This window comes from Ascaphus truei, chromosome 7, assembly GCF_040206685.1.
Source record: "Ascaphus truei isolate aAscTru1 chromosome 7, aAscTru1.hap1, whole genome shotgun sequence".
NCBI lineage: Eukaryota > Metazoa > Chordata > Amphibia > Anura > Ascaphidae > Ascaphus > Ascaphus truei.
The window spans coordinates 2,976,019-2,991,283 of record NC_134489.1 but is presented as its reverse complement, the minus strand read 5'-3'; the positions used below and the strand labels follow the sequence as shown (position 1 = coordinate 2,991,283).

Here is a 15,265-nt window from a genome sequence, read left to right as displayed (position 1 = left end):
GGAGCACAGTCAAAAGGAGGGAGGAGCATGAACATAAATGGAGCAAATGTTTCAATCTCAATATTAGTTTGCTGTTTAAAAAACTATGGAAACCTTCTCCTATTGCTCTTCGGAATTCCACTTAACGCTGCATATTATTTCTCCCTATTCTTTCTCCTACTGCTCCACATAACTCCTCCCAAACTGACCCTATTATTCCATATAACCACTCACTATAACTCCTCTTAATTCTCTGTTTAATCCTCCTATCGCTCCATATAACTGCTTCCTATAACTTCTCCCTAACTCCTCCTATTGATCCATATAACTGTATAACCGCTACCTGCAATTCCTTCCCAAATGCTCCTATTGCTCCATTATACTTTACCTCAAGCACTTAAGGTGTTTATATACTCTCTTAGCTCTCTTTCTGAAACTTTGTAGCACTTGAGCTGTTGAAGATGCAGAGTCTTAGCCCATGCTGGTCTCTGATATTTTCAGCACGGGGGGGGGGGGGGGGGGGGAGGGAGGGGGAGAATAGTTAGACAGACAAAATACAAGATATAAAGTGCTAAAAAACACTCAATAATACAAGCTGAACTTGCTTCACCCTTGAGGAAGCAAGTTCAGCTTGTGAAATGCGTAGGGTGAGAAGCTGCAGGAGCAAGTGAGAAGCAGTGAGTGAGAGAATCCCATGAGACCCGGATTAGACGCGACAACCGGGTGGTGGTGACGTCAGATGCAAGGAAGATCGTAACAAACATACACACGTGAGAAAGGAATATCTCCCCTGCAACACACTGGCAGTTTCAAATGTAAAAAACGTTTTAACCAATGCCTAAAAGAATTGCAGCATCGTAAGCATTCTGTAGAACGTACTAACTACTTAAAGGCGACACTGTACATATTGCGCTATGTGTGCCCTGTGTTTTCTTATTTTTCCCACATGTTCCCTGTAAAAAATCCTGCAACTGCAAACCAAGAAGGAGATTCACCTAATGAATCAATGCTTATATTCTAGGCACTACATGTCAGTGCAATATCTAATATTTTTGGGATATCAAAGATAATTCAAAAACATACTATACTATATTTCCTCTTTTTTCCCCCTTTCTTTTTCTCCCACATTTTTCTGAGCCAAATCTTTGTGCTGGACTGTCTTCCTTTTTTCTTCCACAATCAAAATGGGGGGTAGTTAGCTGATCTCTCCCGCTGCTAAGTTTTTCAGGCCACACAGTTTGGATGGCATTATCACAACAGCCTTGTTTTGATATATGAAAAGGTGCTGTCCTCCAATGCAGCAATGCACAGTGACCCAAGGAGTCTTGTTGCTAAGCAGAAAGAGTAAGGACTTGGTTGGGGGCTCAGTGAGAATAATTCATCCAGAAAGCCAGACGTGTATGTCTTTATGAATTCGTGCATGCGTGTTTGTATGCATGTGTTTGTCTGTATGCATTCATGTATGTGTGTATATCTATAAATTCATGTTTGTGTATGTGTCTGTGTGAATTTATGCATGTGTCTGAGTATGTATGTGTGTCTGAATGTATGCATAACGTTGTGTGTGACTGCATTTGTGTGTTTATGAATTTGTATCTGAATAAATGTGTGTTTCTGTATATGTATATGTGTTTGCATTAAAAGCTGTTTGTAAATGAGAACATGCATAAATCCATGTATACATGAATTCATGTTTCCATGTATGCCTTTGTCAAGGTATGTCCTTGGCATGTCCTTTGCAGGTTTATGCATGTATGTATCTATATGTGTTTGCTGTGTAGGGTTTTGTATACGTATGAGGATGTATCATGTTTCCACCAATTGGCTTCTGGGTCTTACCAGCTATTAGCTTCACATGTATGAGAAATTTGTGTAAAATGGAAAAATATAAACATAAGTTAGGACAGAATAGTAAATTACTGACAGTATACATGGAATTAAGTTAGGCGTTTGACACCCCAGAATAATATATTTGTGAATTCTATGTCACACGAACATAGACGGACACACACACACACACACACACACACACACACACACACACACACACACACACACACACACACACACACACACACACACACACACACACACACACACACACATACCTTCACTTGGGAGGGTGAACAAGAGTAGGTGTTTGAGATGGATTAAATGCCACTGCTGTGAACGAGGCACATGAGGGAATGAAAGATGCCATGAAATTGATGCTGGGTTTAGGATTGTTTTTGTGTGTGGAGCATTTAAATGGCTTTGTACAGTGGCTGAAATACTGGACAGCTCCCTTCTTGTAGTTTCTGTCATATATATGAGAGCTTGGGGAGGGGGAAGTGCATTCACGTAAAAGGAATACAGAGTGGGCTGGGTGTTTTCTCTCTGTGTCACCCTGGGGTGGGAGGGACAGATGTACTGTGACATAAGTCACTATACCACTGACATAGAGGACTTAGGACCCAGTAAGTATGTTTTTCTTCTAGTGTTAAGAGCTATAGACATGGGGGGTGTCCCTATATTCATTTGAGTGTGCCCCCAACCAATGCAATTACATAGGTAGAGGATCCCACGAAATCCGTCACCCCATGTTTGACAGAACAGACATGGTTTCCTTCTTTGTCAGTGCATGAAATATTGTTGCAGCAAAATCTGGAGGATGGAAGAAAATTAAGGATAACCATTATTTAAGCTTTGATATTTTAAGACTTATTTGCTATTTTAGTATTGAGTTTATAAGACCAGCATTTTTTTTATTTACCTTTCTCTAAAAACATGGCAAATGTAAAAGATAGTACCCCCAAACTCCATCAAGCTAATGCTTCTCCATCCATGTGTAGCGAGCCTCAGATATAATGAAGCATATAAGATATTAATGCACGCAGGGAGTATTGCAAGAAGCAAGCATATTTTGGCTGTATGTGCTTACGATAACGTAAGAAGCATCTGTAGCCATGTCACCAAGACAACAGCTTCTCCAAAAATAAACACCCACAGCTCAGGCTGCCTGCAAAATCCATAGCCACCTTACAGCTGCAGAGACTGCAGTGAGAGGCTCATATACTGTCAGATTAACTCAATGCTTACTGTATCTCTATAATGGAGGTCATGTGTAAAAGACTCACAAGACTGGGGCAAAAAATAGCACTTTAGAAAACAACCCCATTAAAAGCTTTGAGCTTATTTCCAATTCCCTTGCTGAAATCATATATTCTTTGTCATTGGTGCTGAACTGTATGCATACTCCCATGCCCCCAATTACATCTTTTATAGCAGGACTCCAATGATTAAAGTGAAAGAATTCTATTTGGAACAAAACACGAGTTGCAGAGATTTACGATATGAAATCTGTATACATTTTGCATAGGTGGAACTTGATGGACCTCATCTATTATGTAACTATGTAACTGTGATCCATAGATCACTGAATTTTGGTTTGCTTTTTATTTTTTAAGAGCGAACCTTCTCCCAAGTATGTTTTACATTTCATTGCTGGCCTAGCCCCTCATCCCTCCTCTGGGAGGCTCTTTCATGCACCCACACTCCTTTTAGTACTGGAGAATTTTCTCACGTTTCACGTCTCTCCAGAGTCTATGCTGTACAGCTTAGTGCGTGATCCCTTGCTGCAAAACTTCATTTTCTCCATCAAGTGCTTCCATCCGTCTCTTGCTGATTCCTTTGATGTATCTAAAAATCTCTTTCATGTTCTTTCTCTACCTCCCTTACATGTTGAGGTCCTTAAGTCTTGTCTCATAGGACTTTTGATGCAAAACCCTGCATCAGTTAAGTTGCTTTTCTCTTTCTTCCTGCAGTGAAAGTGTTAATTACAACACCTATTCCTATACTGGTCTCTCATATAGGGAAAAGGAGTGGAAGCGTTTTATTCTTGGTTTACATTGCAACGAAAGTCTGCAGTGAAAATATTAACATCTACGTCTATGGTTGAAGATCCTGAAAAATTTAACTAGACAGTGAGAAAAATACATAGGTACAAAGTGTCTTGATGCATCGAAGCCGAAAAATGCAAGTACAATATGAATCTGCTTCTGATACTGGGGGTGAGCAGTACAATCATTGTTAAAATAAATAATATTAAAACATCATTAAGTCAAAAGGACTTTGGCCGAGATTCACTAAGCTCTGATAAAGGGTATCGGAGCTCGATGCTGCGTTAACTGCTCTTCAAGTCAATGGCAGTTAACACAGGAACGTACTCCGATGCCCTTTTCTTGCAATTTAGTGAATCCCAGCCTTTCTTGCATGTGGTGTTTTCTCTTGGGTTTGTAAGCGTCAAACCCTCTCTCTACTCTCTTATCCTGCCATTTTCCATCCTTCACATTCTCCATACTCTTGGTATTCGTAACAAAGCTCTATCCTGGATCTGCTCTTACCTCTCCCATCGTACTTTCTGTGTCTCTTTTGCTAACACCTCCTCCTCTTCTCTCTCTGTGGGGGTAGCTCAGGGGTCTGTCCTGGGACCTCTTCTCTTTTCTCTGTACACACTCTCTCTAGGTGACCTGATCACATCTCTTGGGTTTAAATATCACCTCTATGCTGATGACACACAAATTTACTTTTCAACCCCTGACCTTACACCTGCTGTACAGACCAAAGTTTCTGAATGTCTCTGGGCTATATCATCCTGGATGGCCCTCCGCCGACTTAAACTTAACATGGCAAAAACAGAGCTCCTTATACTTCCTCCCAAACCTGGCCCTACTACCTCCTTCCACATTACTGTTGGAAGTACGATCATTCACCCAGTAGCTCAAGCACGCTGCCTAGAGGTCACTCTCGACTCCTCTCTCACATTCTCCCCTCACATTCAAAATGTTTCTAAAACCTGTCGCTTTTTCCTCTGAAATATTACAAAGATATGTCCTTTCCTCTGTTACTTGACACTAAAACTCTGACTCAGGCCCTCCTTCTCTCGTTTTGATTACTGTAACCTCCTGCTGTTCGGCCTTCCTGCCTGTCACCTGTCTCCCCTACAATCTATCCGAAACGCTGCTGCCAGAATCACTCTACTCTTTCCTAAATCTGTCTCAGCGTTTAAATCTGTACCCCTGCTGAAATCACTCTCCTGGCTTCCTATCAAATTACGCATCTCACACTCAATTCTCTTCACTTTTAAAGCTTTACACTCTTCTGCTCCTCCTTACATCTCAGCCCTAATTTCTCGCTATGCACCATCCAGACTCTTGCGTTCTGCTCAAGGATGTCTTCTCTCTACCCCCTTTGTATCTAAAGCCCTCTCCCGCCTTAAACCTTTCTCACTGACTGCCCCACACATCTGGAATGCCCTTCCCCTCAATACCTGACTAGCACCCTCTCTATCCACCTTTAAGAACCACCTTAAGACACATTTGCTTAAAGAAGCATATGAGTAGCAATGTGGCTAATACTATACACGATACAGAAAGCTTGGCTCCCTGCAGACGCACTTACCAGAATGCCCTCTTACTGTCTCTGTACATCCTCCCTACCAATTACATTGTAAGCTCTTCGGAGCAGGGACTCCTCTTCCACAATGTTACTTTTATGTCTGATGCTCTTATTCCCATGATGTGTTATTTGTAGTTATTTGTTATTTATATGATTGTCAAGTGTATTACTACTGTGAAGCGCTATATAAATTAATGGGGCTATATAAAGACATACATAAATACCGTGAAGCCATCCCCTCTGTGTTGTGAAGTGGCTCTGAGCTGTGCCAGACTGAGGGAGTCCCATGTGTCTTTCCCCATTTATTGGTATGGTACCTGCTCGGAGCCACACCTGGCATCAAATTCCTGTGCACGCAAAGTACGGGAGGGGGAGGGACTGCCGTTCGGAGATCTCTCCGGGGTTTGAGGTGTATAAATAGGGCAGACGTTAAGTGTGTCCCTGCTTGACATCTCTCCTGGGAGAGGAGCAGACAAAGACGTGCCCAGCGTGAGATAAGCATGCAAGCAGCCACGAGGAACAATAAGGACTGTGCATCACATGTTAAAAAAAAAAAATATAGATTATTTATTACAGTGTCCTAGCTGCAAAAGTTACAACTGCACCAGATTTATCAAAGAAAGGTACAGTGCAAGCTTTTTCTTCGATAAATCTAGTGCTTTCTTATAAATACAATAACTATATATTTTCTTATGCAGTGCTGGGATTGTATGCAGCACTGTACATAATGTTTGCAAGCAAAAAGAGTTCCTGTTCTGAGAGATTACACTCTTTTCTTGGCGCCTGAGGCATAGGGAGATAAAGGGATTTGCCCAAGGTCACATGGAAATGACACTGGATTTTGAACTAGGTTCCCCTGATTCAAAGTCAGTGTTTTTAATAACTGAGGCACTCCTTTAGCCTGTCAGTTTATTTAATAAGTCTGTTAGGGGCGATTTACTAAGTGCAGATGTGGGGTAATACTCCCCAATCAAGTGTTAACTGCCATCCAAATCAATTGCATTTAACGCTGGATCGGGTGCAAGGATTCAGGCATATGTTTATTCTCCTATAAAATGCCATATAAAGGCATTTATAGCAACTATCTCTAAGAGGAATATTTATTACTATCTCGTTAGTGCAAAAATGTTGCAGATTAAATGGGGGAAATGTAATTGCTTTCATTGGGATTTTTTGTTTGCAACAGATTTACAGCTGCAATGTGAAATTAATGTTAAAGGAGGTATTTTAACCTGAGTCTATTGGAGTGAAGGTATCACAGTAATTTGCAACTATTATACCCTGTGTGGGTCAGATTGCAATGTGGTGTGTGTCAATACTGTAGGAGAATGTTGTTAAGTGATGCACACATTATAATCGGATGTATCAAACTGCTGAATGGAGCAATTCTCTGCATGTAAACATGTCTCTCCCACACAGTCGGTATACTCTGGTTCCATTCTCTCTTATGTCTTTCTTCCCACAGGCATCATAGCACCCAGCTGCCATAAAGACCTCCCATCACTCTGCTTAGGACCACCACCAGAGACAGACCAGATATGACATTCCTTTTGAGAGGTGGCCTCCTGCTGGCTCTGACTCTTCTGACCTCAGCCTCCTCAGGAGATCCAGACAATGGTACCTGCGGAACGTCACAGGTCAAAGAGTGTCAGCCTGGCATCCTGCTCCCGGTCTGGCTACCCCACAACCCATCACTGGGGGACAAGGTAGCACGGGCAGTGGTTTACTTTGTGGCCATGCTATACCTCTTTCTGGGGGTGTCCATCATTGCTGACCGCTTCATGGCATCTATCGAGGTTATCACATCACAAGAGAAGGAAATCACGCTCACCAAACCCAATGGGGAGACCAGTGTGGCCACCGTGCGCATCTGGAATGAAACAGTCTCCAACCTCACTCTGATGGCCTTGGGATCTTCTGCACCTGAGATCCTCCTCTCGGTCATCGAGGTGTGTGGCCACAACTTCCAGGCTGGTGAGCTGGGGCCAGGGACCATCGTGGGCTCTGCTGCATTTAACATGTTCGTCATTATCGCCATATGCGTTTATGTGATCCCCAATGGCGAGTCACGGAAGATCAAGCACCCACGGGTGTTCTTCGTCACGGCCACATGGAGCATCTTTGCCTATATATGGCTGTATCTGATCCTTGCAGTTATCTCCCCGAGTCGGGTGCAGGTGTGGGAGGGACTGGTCACTCTCCTCTTCTTCCCAGCCTGTGTGCTCTTCGCTTGGGTAGCAGACAAGCGGCTTCTCTTCTACAAGTATGTGTACAAGAGGTACCGAGCGGACAAGCGCAGGGGCATCATCATTGAGACAGAGGGTGAGTTCCCCAAGAGCATAGAGATGGATGGGAAATTGGGGGCAGTGGCGTCAGTGGAAGCAAAGGAGTCAGAAGGGGTAGACAGTGCTGCGGCTGCTGCCGAAGCCAAAGAGCTGGATGAGAGCCGAAAAGAGGTGATACGCATCTTGAAGGAGCTGAAGCAGAAGTACCCAGAGCGTGAGCTTGATCAGCTGGTGGAAATGGCCAATTACTATGCCCTGCTGCACCAGCAGAAGAGCAGGGCATTTTACCGCATCCAGGCCACACGCATGATGATTGGGGCAGGCAATGTGCTGAAGAAACACGCTGCTGAGCACAGCAAGAAGCCGGCTCACCTACAGGAGGTGACGGCCGACCCTGCAGAGGAAAACACCAGCAAGATCTTCTTCCAGCCCTGCAACTACCAGTGCCTGGAGAACTGTGGTCTTGTGACACTCAATGTGGCCTGCCAAGGAGGGGATGGTGTGAGCACCTTCTATGTAGACTACAAGACAGAGGACGGATCGGCCAATGCTGGCTCGGACTTTGAGTACAGTGAAGGGACGCTGATCTTCAAGCCTGGGGAGACACAGAAGGAGCTGAAGGTTGGAATAATCGATGACGACATCTTCGAGGAGGACGAACATTTCTTTGTGCGACTAATGAACCTGAGGGTGGGGGACGCGGAAGGGATGTTCGAGCCAGATGGGGAAGGGCTACCCAAGGCGCGTCTGGTCTCCCCACTCATCGCCACAGTGACCATCCTGGACGATGACCATGCCGGGATCTTCACATTTGAGGAGAAGCTGGTCCACGTGAGCGAGAGTGTGGGGGTGCTGGAAGTGCGAGTGCTGAGAAACTCAGGAGCACGAGGAACTGTGCTCATCCCCTACCGGACGACAGAAGGGACAGCAAGGGGTGGAGGAGTAGACTTTGAGGATGCATACGGGGAGCTGGAGTTCCAGAATGATGAGACAATGTAAGTAATAAGAATAACCATTTATAAATAAAATTCTATAATTATCGGAAGTTAATGGGACAGTTGTTGCACAATTGCAAATCATTCAGTAATCAGAATAAACAGGTGTCGTAGGGGCCCATTCACTAAGCCTTATGTCTTAGCACCACTTAGTAAATGTTGCCTTTAATGTCAACTTTGGTACAAGTGCTGGGATTATGGTTAAGGTCCCGAGTGGGAATACACATGCTTACAAATATCTATACATTCATAAATGGATAGATCGATAGATACATAAAGACATTGTATTGACTTGTAGATGTATATAAATAGACAGAGAAGATAGATACAGACATATTCATAGGACAGATGTCATGAGAAAGGTGTGTGCAGAAATGGCCGTGCAAACACAGCCTGAGGATCACAGGAAGATACACAAGATTCCCCATGGAAAATCCCGTGGTGCTTTCAGGAAGAGTTAATTACCCTCAAATCCTATTTGTACATCACCCCAGAAATGTAGTAACAGAGTCAATATTTATCCATTACAACAGGGACACACAGCCAGCAAAGAGAAATGCCAGCCAGCTGTGCAACCAGATATACTATCTAATGAAATATCCTGCCTAACCGCATTCCATGTTTCTGTGGGGGGGTGATGGGGTGGGGGGGAGTTGGAGGAAGGTAGGCTGCTCTTAACCTCTTGCTCACAGTGGGGCTTGCGATACAATTGCTTTCTGAATTTTCATGTTTTATAATTCAGCTCTGGCCACTGGGATTTTGCATTCTCACTAATTAGGAGTGTGTATCACTTGTTGGAAGGCATTTCTCGCTCATTAGGAGTGTGTCTCACTCAATAGGCATTTGTCTTACTATTTGGAAAGCAGTCTTACTCATTGGGAGTAGAGATGGGCTAATGGGTCCAAGTTGGGTTCGCAATGAATTTGATGAATTTTTCTAAATATTTGCAAACCCACGAATAATCTTCATGGTTTGCCAATAAAAATCTGCGTGAAAGCATGAAAATCCACCAAAGATTCAGTTTACCTTGTTTTTGCTTGGAAATAAAAATCTTGCAAACTTGTGTTTCTTGCATAAGATACATTTGTATCAGGTATCTGTGTAGAATATAAATCGCAATACCCTGCGAATAACACACTGATATATAGATACATGGAGATCATTAGTCCTTTAAAGAAGCTAACTTTATTAAGTAAAGGTCATTGGACTCTTATATACATTAGTAGTGAAGCCACAAACTTATATTTGTGTTGTATGTATGTGCAGTGTCTGTGTTATGTATGTGTAGACATACCCCATTCTTTTTTAACGTTTATATTCAAAAGAAATTTTTTTTCAAAAATAATTAATTTCACAGCTATCAATTATAAGGGGTTCTCTTTAGTTTTTTGTGCTAAAACTGCAAACCAGCTACATTGTTTTAATGCCAGTTTGATCTTTACTGACTGAGGAGACTGCACCAAGTTTAAAATGGGTACTAGGGGAATCACTGCGTCTGATGCAGTGACCCCCACGTTTCGCGCTTGCGAATAAATGCAATATTCAAGCCAGATTCGAACTTGTGCCAATTATTCACCCATCTCTAATTAGGAGCGAGTCTTACTGTCTGGAAGGCAGTTCCACTCACTGGCAGGCAGTGTGATATTTAGATTTTTGCATTAATATTTTAGGCGTAAAGCGTATCCTTCTATTTTTTTTAGCGTGGATTTTTTTCAGGGTTGCATTTCTTTTTGCTTCGCTCTTTCCTATCTCAAGAAGTGTGGTGTATGGTGTGCGCAATGGTAACCAGTACGCGGGGCTTCCCTTCATAATAAGGTCTGTTAATCACATTGTAAAATGCTTTCATTGTTCAGCATCTAATATCAGGTATCTTCTCTCTGCAGACACGTGGCAATCATTGCTACAGATCTGCGCCCCCTCCACCCACTGGTTCTGCTGAACTGAGAGAGTTTTTTTTTAGCAGGTTTTAATCATCAGAGACTAAGCATGGTGTGTGTGTGTGTGTGTGTGTGTGTGCACACGCAGGGGGAGCTCTGATGTGTTCAAGATTAATAGCAAATGGAACTGCTCAATTGAGGAGTGATCAACCGTTGTAATAAATAAATAAATAATAGAACCTTGAGGTATCAGGGATGCAGGGACACCTCTCACCATCTCTGAATACACATATACTGATCAGGGACTCATACATCTCACCCCCATTTGGTACACAGACCTCAGGGACACATATTGCTCATCCCCTCCTAATACAGAGATATCAGGAATATAGACCTCTCGCTTCCTTCTAAGGCCGCGATTATACAGCGCGCGATGGCGCTCGTGTGACAACCACAAATGTCTTAATCCCTATGCGGCCGCCCCTATTGCGTGTGCGCACATGACTGAGCACGATGACGCGACCGTGTTTTGAAGAGACAAACATTTTTGTCTTTTCAAGCGCGGCCGCATGACAGTGTCACGTGAGCAGTTCAGCCAATGAGGACGAACCAGCTTTGTGACACCTGAAAATATACAGACATAAGGGACACATACCTCCCACTTGCTCCTAATGCACAGACATCGGGGACACATACCTCTCACCTCCAAATATGCAAACATCAGGGACACATACATCTTATACCTTACTAATAAACAGACTTCAGGGATATACACTTCTCACTTCCTCTTAATACACAGATGTCAGGGGCATATGCCTCTCACCTCCTCCTAATACATATAAACTGCCTGTACACACAGGACCGCCTTACACAATCGTGGGGCCCGGTGCAGAGTCTGTGCGTGGGACCTCTTCCCTTCCCCGTAGCCCTACCTTTGGAATGGTTGTGGCAGGGGAGCTGGAGGAAGCCCACCCATGGGGTCCCGACACTTCCAGCTGGGACCCACTGGAAGTCGGGCCCGGCTTCTGTGATCACCGCCTGGGTTGGCTCCCTCTGTCACCGCTTCCGCTCCCACTGCACAGATAGGGTCCTGGAGGAGAGCACAGGTCTTTGGTAACTGCAGGGCCCGATGTTACAGCCATCACTCCAGCCCTGTGCATACATACCTCTCACCCCTACCTGCAACATGGATTTCAGAAATGTTGAAGACAGAATTTTCCTTTGGGAATAGGGTGAGAATATCTTTACATTAGCTTATATCCTTATTAATGGCTTATTTATGACTCAAATGTTAACTCTCTCTCTCACACACACAAACTGAATCAATCTATCTGTAACCCCTCTTTATTTCCCCAGACTGATTGCACATATGCTAGAGTGGGGACCCAAAATCTTCTCCCCTATGTGAACGATATGCTAGGCCGCTAGCAGAGAGCTTGGCGGAGATCAGACAGTGTTACACAACACACATCTTTGAATAACAGGGGCTTGTATTTATATCCTTCCACAGTAACACATCAGTGATCCTCAATCGTGAGTATCATACACTTATGCGCAAAGGTTATACAACAATACACCATCACGTGAGTCGCTGTGTGTTAGTATCTCTGTCTCTCCTTAAGTCTCAATGATCCCGTGTTAAGGGCCCCTTTATTGGTGCCAGACAGCGTTGGAGCTCTTAGGTGTGTTGGGTTAACCATTGCAGGCCTGTTATTTCGTAAAGACTTGAAAAGGAACCAGTATGTGTACTGTGTTGCTTGCAAATGGATCCCCTCAGGGGTTACTCACAACTCTCGGAACATGAGCAGCTGATACTTGGGGGACGGGGGTGGGCGGGGGTGACCTTGACTGTCCTATCTGTGGTCACTCCAAATCAGGAGAACTGCAGTAGTTATGATCACGTGCTGGTCTTGGCCTCTCAACTCACTGGGATAGTAACGTGATCCTCCTGGTCTTGGCAGCTCGGCCTCCTCATGCAAAGCTGGGGACTAAACTCTCCTTCTTTGGTCCTTCCCCCTCCAGGGAAACCAATAATTTCAAACCTCCCTTTTATTCTCAGTCATTGGCTCAATTCCCAGGTATCCTTATAAGGGGACACTCACACACTCACACAATTAAGGTTATGGTGAGTGGAAAGGTGACTAAAAACCCTCCACCGTACAGCATATCAAAATATTACTTGTGAGCAAATTCACATGTCATAGACAGGTCTGCAACCCTGCTTTTCACCATTATCACCTAGCATACAGTGCTTACACTGCAGCAAGGGATTTTGGGAAATGACATGCAAATGAGCACACAGTTCCACCTTTTGTCTCAAGCCCACATTACATGGAAAACCCTTAAGGCAATGCATGCTGCTTTAAACACAGCTTTTAAACATAGCTTGGGATGAGATGCAAAGCCAATAAGCCCACTCACAGACTGTTTCAACCTTGTGGGTCTCATCAGTGTGAAGTTGGTTGAAAATGAGGCTAGGTGATAATGGTGAAAGGCAGGGTTGCAGACCTGTCTATGACATGTGAATGTGCTCACAAGTAATATTTTTAGATGCTATATGGTGGAGGGTTTTTAGTCAACTTTTCACTTACCATAACCTTAATAATGTGTGGGGAAGACCTACTAATAAGTCTCAAACTACAAAGCCAGTGCTAGGTGATAATGGTGAAAAGCAGCGTTGCAGACCTGTCTGACATGTGAATGTGCTCACAAGTAATATTTTTATATGATATATATATAAATATATAAAAAAACAAACATCACAGCTTGCACTCAATGTACTGGTTCATATAGACAGATGCTAGTTGTCAAATAATAGAAATACAACATTACCATTCTCTCGTCCGGTAAAGAAAGACTGCACTCGGCTCAGTAATAATGAAAATCTGTATTGGGCATCTGAATAGAAAAGATAAATCACCCAATCCGACATTTCGGTCCTGGAATAGGACCTTTCTCATTTGAGACGAAGCGCCTATGTGCGTGAAACATGTAGAGGAGGAGGCTGTGCTGCAGCCTGCTGTGTCCACTGTGTGTCTCCAATAAAGCTTTGATGTTCAATTTTGGATTGTGACGTCATTGGGCTGTTTTGTTGTTGCTCCGGATACACCTCTCCCTTCCACACACTTACAGACACACACACACTCAGACACACACACACACACACACACACACACACACACACACACACACACACACACACGGGCTGCTGTGGCAGTGTTCTTGAACCAGATACACGGAGTGTGGAGGTCTGCATACAAAATACTTGGACACTTTCCCTACAGTGCAGGACGGAGCACAGATCATCTGTGGGCATCACTACCTTCACTGCTGTTAGAGAGGAGACTCTCTGGTGTACCATCCATACAACTACGGATAAGTATCCGCTACTCACCACCCACATACACCTATGCTATATTGTGTGGCTGAATTATCCTCCCACAGCTCCTGACGGTTTTACAGATTGTCTTGTTCTTAAATAAATGTCTATTATATACATACAGTACTATGCTATGGAGCTGGCACTTCTTTTTCTCCCTTTCTTTTAGATTTCTGTGATCTGGCCAGATCATTTAAGAAGCCCTGCCTACTCCATATTGTGACTGATATACTGGACTTTTTTTCAACTATTTTTCAACATTTGGACTGGTTTGTTCTCTTTTTTCACTGAACACGCATTTTATTTTTCAAATTATATATTATCATTAGAATTCACCAGCAACAAAGGAAAGGGTTCTTTACAGTAAGGGCAGTTAAAATGTGGAATTCATTACCCATGGAGACTGTGATGGCAGATACAATAGATTTGTTCAAAAAAAGGTTGGACATATTTTTAGATGGGAAAGGTATACAGGGATATACCAAATAAGTATATATGGGAAGGATGTTGATCCAGGGATTAATCTGATTGCCAATTCTTGGAGTCAGGAAGGAATTCATTTTTCCCCATAATGGGTTTTTTTGTTTGCCTTCCTCTGGATCAATAAGTAAGTACAGTATAGATATAAGATAAAGTATCTGTTGTCTAAATTTAGCATAGGTTGAACTTGATGGACCTACTGTATATCTTTTTTCAACCTCATCTACTATGTAACTATGTAACTATGTAACTATGTAACTATGTAATTATCACTGCACAGACATCACAATTTGTTTTTTTATTTTATATACATATTAGAAATCACATTGACAGAGCTACTCTTTGTTTTTTATGTTTGTGATATATATATATACAATTTGCGCACTTAATTATTTTCCTTGCCAATATATATATATATATATATATATATATATATATATATATATATATATATCACAATGAGAAAAAATCCGCAGCACTCACGACTCCAGAGCGACGTACGTTTCAGACCCCTAGGTCTTTTCTCAAGCTTTGCAATTTTTCTAGGCTGGGTATGTTTACTATATGCATTTTAAGTTATGTTAAAGGCAAAAGGTGACACATTGTGTGCTCATTTGCATGTCATTTCCCAGAATCCCTTGCTGCGGTGGAAGCACTGTATGCTAGGTTATAATGGTTGAAAGGCAGGGTGCAGACCTGTCTAAGACGTGTGAATGTGCTCACAAGTGATATTCTTTATTGACTATATGCTAACAGTGGAGTTTTTTTGTTGTCTTTTTCACCCACAATAACTTAAAATGTATATGGTAAACCTACCCAGCCTAGAAATACTGC

The 15,265-nt window shown here is 42.9% G+C and overlaps 1 protein-coding gene across 4 annotated transcripts in view; it reads left to right on the top strand.

Moving 5' to 3' along the window:
• Window positions 1–15,265, top strand: part of SLC8A2 (solute carrier family 8 member A2) — an 83,782-nt gene that overhangs the window by 2,907 nt on the left and 65,610 nt on the right. For 2 of the 4 annotated variants that reach the window (XM_075606855.1, XM_075606853.1), the window contains exon 2: window positions 6,881–8,695. The exons of 1 other annotated variant lie outside the window; for it this stretch is intronic. In XM_075606855.1, coding sequence (XP_075462970.1) covers window positions 6,954–8,695 — 1,742 coding nt within the window. In that variant the 5' untranslated portion in view covers window positions 6,881–6,953. Of the gene's footprint in view, window positions 1–3,782; window positions 4,029–6,880; window positions 8,696–15,265 lie in introns of all 4 variants that reach the window. One more of the 4 variants, XM_075606854.1, reaches the window with a different exon arrangement.